Source organism: Dipodomys merriami, unplaced genomic scaffold (assembly GCF_024711535.1).
Source record: "Dipodomys merriami isolate MVZ:Mamm:240054 unplaced genomic scaffold, mDipMer1.0.p SCAF_2, whole genome shotgun sequence".
Lineage (NCBI taxonomy): Eukaryota > Metazoa > Chordata > Mammalia > Rodentia > Heteromyidae > Dipodomys > Dipodomys merriami.
Genome location: NW_027203381.1, coordinates 23,154,575 through 23,165,000, shown reverse-complemented (window position 1 = coordinate 23,165,000; position 10,426 = coordinate 23,154,575). Strand labels below are relative to the sequence as shown.

Below are 10,426 nucleotides of genomic sequence, written 5' to 3'. Positions count from 1 at the left end.
AACTTCTTGGCTTTCTGTCCTTCATATTAACTCCAGGGATTGATCAGAATAATAGGTCTTCACCTATGTTGGCAGTAGTAGAGTATTGTAGTGACTGGGAATGTCAGTACAGAATGGAAGAGCCCAATATTTCCACAACTTCTCCCTGCCCATGCCCTATCTAATTTTGTGTTGTTAGCTAGAGTAGGGTAATGACAGTCAGGAATGGCACAAGTGATGCTCTACTGCAGGAGCCAGCAATGATACTTAGCTGGTGCCAGCTGAAGGACAAGAAGAACAGATGGCACTGCTTGGTCATAGCCATGATACAGCTACAAACAAAGCCAAAAATGATTAAATCGAGATCACTGCTGAGCTTTGCCAATAGCAGCCAAATTCAGTGAAAGGAGTTCTGTCCATATGTGTAAGCATTTCAGTGGACTACCATCCATCACGGTGTACCATCAGAATTTCTCAGTCTGTAAAGATCCATAAATGCAGTTAGTCAATCATGGGCAGCAGGCTGCTGCCTACTAAGGAAAACACAATTTTATTCTGGTCAACTGAATATAGAATAGCCTATTGGGAAAAATCACACTCCAGGAATTCAGGAAATCACGACTACCAAAGTCATAGCTGAATAAACAACCTAGTTATAGGTCACTGTAACTTCCCACAGATCCCATTGTTGTCAGAGAAGCATGTGTCTCTCTGTGTCATTGAAATTAACAAACTGCATCAAGATTCTGTTCAGAAGCCTCTTGTTTATCCTAGAGTGTATGACACTGAAATTGTATATATTTCTTGGCAATAGTTTATGACTTTTCACTGGTATGCACATTTATTAAATAGACAAGGAAGATATTTTGTATTTGGGACAAGTGGTTTCTGTTGTAAATTCAATAATTTATACAATTAGAAATGATATACTCCCTAAAAGAGATAAGCATCTATAACATTTCAATATCCACCTGATTAACTCAGGATATTGTCTTCTTCAGTAGCATGATCTAAGTTTCCAATAAATTTGTGTTGTTAGTGCGGTTATTTAGTTCTATTAAATTGAGTGGTCAGGATCAGGACATTTGGAATGTTATTAAGTATAATGAGCTCAACAGCATGTGACTAATAGAGAGTGCATACATGCTCACCTAGTGATGGATATATACTCACTAATCCTCCATCTCTTTCCATGATAAAGAGCTAGACCTGTATTATCTTCCTCTTATTAACTTAATCTCTATATATTGCATATAATCTTGGAAATACTGTCAGTTAAAATGTTGTGCTTCAATGTGTCTCAATCGTATTGTGAATGAGTAGGTCTCTGTTTGTTTTTTTCCTTAAGCCTTATTTGGTTAATCTGATTAATTCTTGTGACAGTATTATAGTGAGAGATTGTCCTTTATACAATTAGGGTGGGACAATAAATGGTGAGAATAGAATCTTAGAATCTTTTCCTTTTCCTTTGCTTATTTTTATAAACTCTGTTTCCAATCCATGGGGTTAGGATAGTACATTTTAAATCCCCATATTCATCCTTACTGTTGTATAAACTGTCTCTGTTCAACTCCTCTTGTTCTTCTTCTTATTTTTGTGGGGGGAGGCTTGAACTTTCAGCCTGGGCATTGTCCCTTAGCTCTTCAGCTCAAGGCTAGCACTCTACCACTTGAGCCACAGTGCCACTTCCAGTTTTCTGAGTGGTTTATTGGAGATAAGAGTCTCACAGACTTTCCTGTCCTGGCTGGCTTTGAACTGCAATCCTCAGATCTCAGCCTCCTGAGTAGCTAAGATTACAGGCATGAGCCTCAGGCACCTGTTCTTCTTTCTTTTATTTTTAAAAATATTTTATTGTCATTGTAAAGATGATGTACAGTGGGGATCCAGTTACATAAGTCAGCTAATGACACATTCCTTTTTAAACAGTGTCACCTCTTCTCTTGTTTTTCCCAGGTTTTCCTTCCAGAATCCCCTCCACTACATGTTGTATAATTCACTTTCAATATAGTGTCTAGCAAGTTTCCCTGCCGCATTTGTTTCATACTCTGTTTTTGCTCTTCAAAACCTCTAAAAATATTTCTCATGTACTAATGTAAAATATTTCTCATGTACTAATGTCACATAAGTTATTAAGGTATTTATTATAACACACAAATTAAATGTGTTAATAATATGAGAGATAGTATCTGAATTAATAGTATCTGAAGGGGCTGGGAGGGTAGCTCAGTGGTAAAGTGCTTGCCTTGCATGCATGAAGCCCTGGGTTCCATTCCTGAGCACCACCTAAGCAGAAAAAGCCAGAAGTGGTACTGTGGCTCAAGTGGTAGAGCGCTAGCCTTGAGCTGAAGAACTGAGGGAGGTCTGGGACAGGCCCAGAGTTCAGGCCCCATGACCGACAGAAAAAAAAAAGTATCTGAAAAACAATGTAGAGACAATCTCTCCAGTGACTGATGCTCAAAGATCATAGCTCTAATCATCTACCTTTGATCCTGAGTTTCCAGAGCTCTTTCATCAAAGATTTAACATAAACATGATTTTGCATTTCACAAAAATGTGCCCACCTAGATGACAGGGACCAGGTTGAAAAATCTTAGCTATAAGGAACTTTCCTTCTTCTGAATCATTTCCATAGTTTTTATACACGCTTGATATCTTGGAAAGTATGTATTAAATCATGGATTCATGAATCATAGTGACCAGAGAGGCTTGGAGAACTCATTTGATATTTGGGTACATTATACTTTTCTAATGTTGTTAAATAGAAAAATAATGTATTTAATATCTAATATCTACTTCCTTAGATAAACATTTTAACATTGAGCATAGGAGATTTAATACAAGACTTAATCTAAACAAATGTAAACTAAGTGGACAGATGATCTAGTCATCTCCTTAAATTATTTTATCAACAATTCAGATAATTAGATAGATGGCAGAAATATCTTCTGGAAAATTTTTTTGTTATTGACTAAAATTTGTTGGATGATGTAAAGCTGGGCTGAGAAAACCAGATATGAATGTAAGGAAAGTGAATAACAACAAACCTACATGTTCTCTGATTATGTCCCGTTATAAGAACTGCTTAGACTTATGAGCCTCTTCACCTATAGCTATGAAAAAAACATTCTTTGAGAGAAGGTAGAGGATGGAAGGCAGTGGAATAAAGATACAAACATGTCATGAATCAAATATATTGGAAAATTGGTATGATATTATCTTTATTTTACTTTATAGTAAAAGTTTTAGGTTGATATAGGGAGAAAGAGAGGAGAAACATTTTCTGCTCCCCAAGACCTGGAAAAAATTATATTAAGTGAAGTAAGCCAGGCCCAAAGAAACATGCGTCCCATGGTTTCCCTTATTTTCAATAACTAGTATATGTCTGAGTCAAGCAAAAAAGGTCAGATAAGCTGATGTTAGGGAAATGAACCCTAAGATCTGTATTTAAATGTTTTTTCTTTCATGATATTGTTTCTAAACATTTATAAGATGATTTCTTTGTTGCTTTGTATGTCCCTCCCCCATGGTATAACCCCTGCTTTCACTGTATTTGATGTCGGTATAATTTGTGGAGGGGAAGGGAAAAAATAATTCGTTTAAATAGGGATACAGGTGGACCCATTGCAACAATGAGATGTACAAGATATTATGTCGAAAAACGAACTTTACAACTTTGGTGAGGCAGAGGGAGGTGGGAAGGAGGGTTTGGTGTGGGGGAGCAGGGGGAGGCTGGGAAGGGATGGGAAGGGGAAACAAAAGAGGAGGCTACAATGTTTGATAAGAAATGTACTTATTATCTTGTCCATGTAATTGTAACCCTTCTTGTACAGTATTTTCACAATAAAAATAAAAATAAAATAATAAAAAAAGAAATGGGAGATAAGGGACTCTTATTTGCTTTCTAGTTATAATTAAAATTTATATATTTATGAACTTGTGCTTTAGTATCATGTGACATTATTTCATCGAGTATAGATACACGTTATATTTGTGTCATTCCTGTTTCATATGGTGATGTTTTAGAAGGAGTTTTCTCTTAAAGAGTCTTAAGTAATTATTTTATAAATAAATATTAGCATGTATTTAATCATAGGTTGCTTCATGACTAGGACAGCTTCTAAGAAATGCAGCAACAGATGATTTTGTCATTGAGTAAACATCATGGAGAGTATTTAGACAAACATGCATGATATTCTGAAATCACAGGTGCTATATATTATGTATATAATAAATCAGATGATATGTCATAATATATACATTAGGTAGGATATGTAATATTTGCATATGATTACATGACATTAGGTATATATATGTATTATAAGAGACAGGGGAAGAGAGTAGTGTCTTGCCAGACTAGTTCGTGGATTGTTATTCATGATGAAAAATATACAAAATTACATCAAGACAGAGACACAGTGATGTAATTGAAGCCATAAAATGTATATAGATAGATAAATAGAAAGATAGGTAGATAGATAGATATTTGTTATTACTTACAATACAAAGTTATGTATTCTATTCTTTTAGGCATTTTATATGCTGGGTAATTCAATGGGATTTTTTTTTCTCACCCCAGCCTGAGCACAAAAACATGGATGATACATTCTACTATGATATTAAGAAGGCTGCAACATCACTGAGTGGCAGGTATTACTCAATTTCATTATAATTCTGAGGGATTATCATCATGCATAACTGGCCAGACATGACTGTACTTAAGACATGAACGTCATGGCTGTATATAGAGAGCAGAAGGGTTAATATATCTTTCATCTCAGTTATCCTTTCCTTATGTCCATGACAAGAGCAGCTAAAACTACTCCTTTCACAAAAATATACAGTATATTACACTAGTAATGCTTATAGTCTTTATATTGTACATTGGTCTCTATAAATCTTATGTATCTGCCTCCATATATGTGGTTCTTCTTGTATATCTGCTGTTTTGTATGATTAAGCTTTGCCACTGTAAGTATTAGACTGGTATAAAAGAGACTAAGTTTTATCACCGTGTTTGAGTTCTGTATGTGATTTATACCAGTATTAGACTGGTATAAAAGAGACTAAGTTTTATCACCGTGTTTGAGTTCTGTATGTGATTTATCCAGTCGTATAAGTATAAACTTGCCAACTTAAGATCTCAAGATATTTCATCATATTTTAAATAGCCTATAGGCTACTTTTTCTGTTTCCATTTTCCCTGCAGTTAATACTGTTCTTGAACAATTAAAATATTAATCTATATAACTATGACTACACTTTCATATTCATATGGAAATAGTATGTATACTATTTATTATATACTAAAAAGTGACTAAAAGTCATAGGCATATAAGTGAGAATGTTAGTTTAGATGGGTAAGGTATTTCTATAGTATAACATGTAAAGAATGCATTACTAGTAGTCCTATTTTATTTTAAAATGTAGAACTCCTTGCTTTGCTTTTCAGGGTTCTAGACATCATGTTATGTGGTTGGATAAATTATCTCAGAACTCTATACTTGTTACTCTCATGACCAGGCACAAGTTATTTGACTGGATTTCAGGTTTATTGTCTACAAACGCAGACACATATTTAGATTGTAGTTTATGGTAAACATAAGCTGGAAATACATCTTACCCATACCTGCCTGATGGCGTGTATTATGAATGTTCTCTGAATTCATCTATCCCCTATACAGTCATACAGGTCTGAACATAAAATACAAACTGCATAAACTTGTTTGGATATTTATGGCTTAACTTTTCTCACAAGACTACATTGTTTTACCCATACATTTGAAACCTTTTGTGAATTCCTATTTCAGAAAAGTTGTTAATATTTTTGAATTTCTCATAACCACATTTTAAGTAAACATAGTAGAAAAATATTCATTTTTCAAAAACATAGAAAAATCTTTATGATATTGTTTACTTAAAAAATATGGAAACAGTCAGACACCAGTGGTTCATGCCTGTGATCCTGGCTACTCAATAGAACAAATATAGCAGTGGTACTCACTAGATACCAGGTGAAAATGATCTCTACAGCTTATGGGTAGGGATGGGAGGGAAAAAGTGGGAGAGAGTGAGGGAAGAGGTGCCATGGTTCAAAAAGAAATGTACTCGAGCCGGGCGCTGGTGGCTCACGCCTGTAATCCTAGCTACTCAGGAGGCTGAGATCTGAGGATCACGGTTCAAAGCCAGCCCGGGCAGGAAAGACTGTGAGACTCCTATCTCCGATAAACCCCCAGAAAACCGGAAGTGGCGCTGTAGCTCAAGTGGTAGAGCGCTCGCCTTGAGCTGAAGAGCTGAGGGACAGCGCCCAGGCCCAGAGTTCAAGCCCCACGACCGACAAAAAAAAAAAAAAAAAAAAAAAAAAAAAAGAAATGTACTCATTACCTGACTTATGCAACTATTCCCACTCTGTACATCACCTCTGTAATAAAAATAAAATATTTTTAAGTCCAAACACTGAAATCTGTGGATCATAATTCAAAGCCAGCTCAGGCAGGAAACTCTTAACTTCCTGAGAGAAGTGGAGGGGTGGCTCTAGTGGTAGAGCACCAGCTTTCATCAAAACAAGCTCAGGTATAGAACTCAGGCCCTGAGGCTGAACCCCAGGATGGTGACATAAAGAATATGGAAATAATAGTTGTCATGGACCTACCTTTTAGAACTGGGAAAGATATGAGATGCTAATACATCTTCGTTAGATCCTGCAAAAACCAGATCTCTCTTGGAAGTACCTGCACTAAATCTGTGGAAGCAGGCCTGGCTAAGCACAAGACAGTCCACTACTGATCTAGATCATCAGCAATATGAAAAGTGGCTTTTAAATTTTGTTTAATTGGATTGGAGATGTGGCTCAATGTAGAGGACCCAAAGCCCAAAGCCCTGAGTTCAAATCCCCATACCAACACACAAATTGTTTATTTGAAAGCATACATTCTAATCTCTAGAACAATGTTAATATTAGGAACATGGTTCATACATGCATGGATAGCCATAGAATAATAACAGAGGGAAGTTCAAGGGCAAGATGTGATTATATCACTGTGGCTCCAAATACTTGGCCCTAAATAAAGCATTTTCCAGGGGTCAGATAGACCTTAGACTAATATCCACATGTATCATCTATAGAACCACAACAACCAAGTATTGACCCCACTTATCCTTAACCTTCTCAGAGGGTAAGCTAACTCGCCATGACTTTGTCTCACTGCAAATGTTTTTTCTCTGCTCTTTGATTATAAGCAAGCTTCTTTGGTACAAAAGAAAGCAACCAAGAACACTTGTCCAGTGTTACATTGAAACTTATAGTTATTGGATCATCATGAATAGTCTCTGTAAATCATAGTGGAGAAGATCAAATTAGGAGACACAACACCAACAGTCTAATGTCCTAATGCCATATATATTATATATTGTATATGTTTATATACAATATGTATTATATATATAAAATATATAGAACACACACACACACACACACACACACACACACACACACACACACACACATATATATATATATTGTTCTTGTTGTTGAGGGGTGCTCCTATGAAACAAATTTCTGTTCTCAACGTTTTAGGTCCTTGCAATATATCTAGATGGCCAAAAATTAGTTATTCTACTAACAAATCCCTAAACCCTGCAAAACAAGAAACAGACCCCCCAAAAAGTATCGCAAAAACACACAAAACACACACACACAAATTACTAGGGCAACAAACAAAGGGAAAACAAAGTTACAGGGGCATTCATGCAGTATCTCCCACTTCATGATTGTTGGTGCCAGTTTGCATGGATGGGCCTTTTGCCTTTTCTTTAAATCTGTTTTTCTCCTCAGATTTGTAGTTCATGATTTTCTTCCTCATTCTATCTGACTTGTTATTTCTTTAAAATATTTATATCTTTATTTATATATTTCCCTTTATTCTTACTCCTTCATACTTCTCTTCCTAAGCCCACATCTAATTTTGATTCTTTCCCTGTTCAAGCATTTTATTTTTAATCATTTTTAAATTATGATTATTTTCTTTAAGTAGTTGTACAAAGGAGTTGCCATTTAACTAAACAGGGTATGAGTACAATATGCCTTGATCAATGTCATTCCCTCCAACATTCCCACCCATCCCTCCACTACACACCCCTTTCCTAACTCTTAATTTTGTAGCATTGGATTCTTGTGTTAATCCCCCTCCCGATCACTTCTCCATTCATCTACCTCTTTCCCCTTGATCCTACCCCACCGTTGTCAAGTGTAAGTTTTCTGGTTTTATGTTGTTGAACTTTGATGTGGGCTTTTTAAGGAAATAAAAAATTCCTCACCCAAATACAGCTACAAAGCTTTTCCTTTCATATTTTCTTCTAGAAGACATTTTTTTCTTACATAAACTTACATTTAGCTTCTGATCATGTCCAGTTCATATTTCTTTTTATTCTTCTTTGCATTATAATTCTTTTTGGACAAAAGGAAAAAGTAGAGATCATTCAAATGAATGACTTGCCATTTTCTTTGCTCTTTTTAAAAAAGTCTTTTTTTGTCCACTAAAGCCCCTGTTTCCCCCCTTCTTATACTGTTCCATTTTCTTATCTCTTGTGGACCATTCCAAAGTTATGAGCTTATTGACGTCTCCAAGAACATTGTTCTTAACTTTGAATCCATTCTCTAGCACTATACTATTCAATTGTTTTCACACTATCTGTTCAGGATAATTTTTATTATTTTCTTTGTAATTTGATATCCTGAACCATGCATTCCCCAGAACTTAACTATTATGTTAATTTTTTAAAAAAAGCTCTCTATGTTTTAGGAATGGCCATTGTCCTATGCTATCTATCACTTATTTAGCTTCACACATCTCTGCACAGCTATTTTTTTATTGCTATATTTGGTCTCAAGTTCCTCAAGAATAAGGCATTTATAATTTTATTCTTTAAATAATAAATTTGCCAGACATTGTTTTCTTGGACATCTCACACTCTTTTTTTTTAAGCTGTTTCCTTTAATTCAAGGAATCACCAAACTTAGTTTGATCACCCTCAGTGGATTTCACAGCAAATGCCTTTTTTTAAGTTCCTGTCACCTTCCAAAGACAAAACAAAAGAACACAACAAACATTACCACCATTCAATCCAGGCACAGACCACTCAGACAGAGGCTAGGAAGAGGAGACAGGAAGCTCCCAATCAGAGAAACAAGTACAGCAATCAGCACTGAGAGTCCTGAGGGTGGCTCTGTGCTTGTGTCTGTTTTAATTAAATATTCAGTACCCTTTTATTTTTACATGAATATTTTTGACAACACGTTTTGAAGAGCACATTTTCCCCCTCACATCATGACAACTTAATAAATATCATTCCTTTCATAAAATCCTATAAATTAATTGTTAATATTACCTAGCATTTGCTCAAAAGAGAAAAAAAAATCATTCTTTTCAAGTTCAGTGTTTCATGACTAGCTGCCTCTGAATTATCCTGAATCATCAGCATGCCTTAAACAGTTTTTGCACTTGGAAACATCCTTCCAGTCAGTTCTCTGTTTAACTACCATAGCTAGATCCTACCAGCATTAGCATTTCCAGTGCTTTCCTTTATGGAATCTCCGCTATAGTGCTCCCTCCCTCCCCAGAATCTGGTGTTAAAACTTACCGCTTTTACCAACTCCTCCAGCTCCCAGCATTACCACCTTGTACTCTCTGGACCCGCTTGATGCACTAGCCGGGGAGCAGCTGGCTTCATTTTCTACCTCCATCTTACCCTAAGGACTGGAGGAGAAAAAGGAAGCAAAAAGTCACCGTGTCAGGTGCTTGCTCAGATACTAAACAACTCTAAAACTGTGTCAAAGGAAAGGTTTAGTACGAAGTAAAGACCATCAGCGTCGGACTGGCTGCTGGTCCTGTGCTGGAGCGGGTCTCATAGCAACCACTTCAATTGCTTCCAATAAAAATCTGGCTTTTACATCCCTCCCTCCTTCTGATCCTTCACTCTTTCACGTCTCCCACGATCTCCCTCTCTTGCTCTCCTTTTCTGCTTCTTTGCCCTCTCTCTTCTGTTCCTTGTTTTTTCCCTTTCACATACACAAACACCCATGCACAACCTTTCTCTCTCTCCCTCTCCCTCTCTCTTTCTCTTCTTTCCTGCCCACCCCTGCACAGTTGCAGTTGTCAGGTGCACACACATACTAGGCTATCTTTCAGACTGTGCTGCTGGAGTACAGTGAAGCAGAGACTTGGAGGAAGATGCCGTGTCATAGGCTGACTTCTGCAGATGCACTTTCAAAGACACTCTTTTCTCTTAATCACGGTCAATTAATTGGGAGACATTCCGGCTGCTTGCTTTTTATCTACATCTTCCTGCACAGTGTTCAATCTGGAAGAAAGGAAACTACCATTTTATAAAGGAAAGACAAAACAAACAAACCAGCAACTTAGAGCATTTAAAGTATGAGTCTTCAGTGTGG

The 10,426-nt window shown here is 36.5% G+C and overlaps 1 protein-coding gene across 1 annotated transcript in view; it reads right to left on the bottom strand.

Annotated features, from left to right (window-relative positions):
* Nucleotides 1-10,098, bottom strand: part of Rit2 (Ras like without CAAX 2) — a 305,476-nt gene extending 295,378 nt beyond the window's left edge. The window contains exon 1 of the mRNA XM_070028640.1: nt 9,616-10,098. Within this exon, the coding sequence (XP_069884741.1) occupies nt 9,616-9,718 (103 nt within the window). The 5' untranslated portion in view covers nt 9,719-10,098. The remainder of the gene's footprint in view (nt 1-9,615) is intronic.
* Nucleotides 10,099-10,426: the final 328 nt, after the last annotated feature.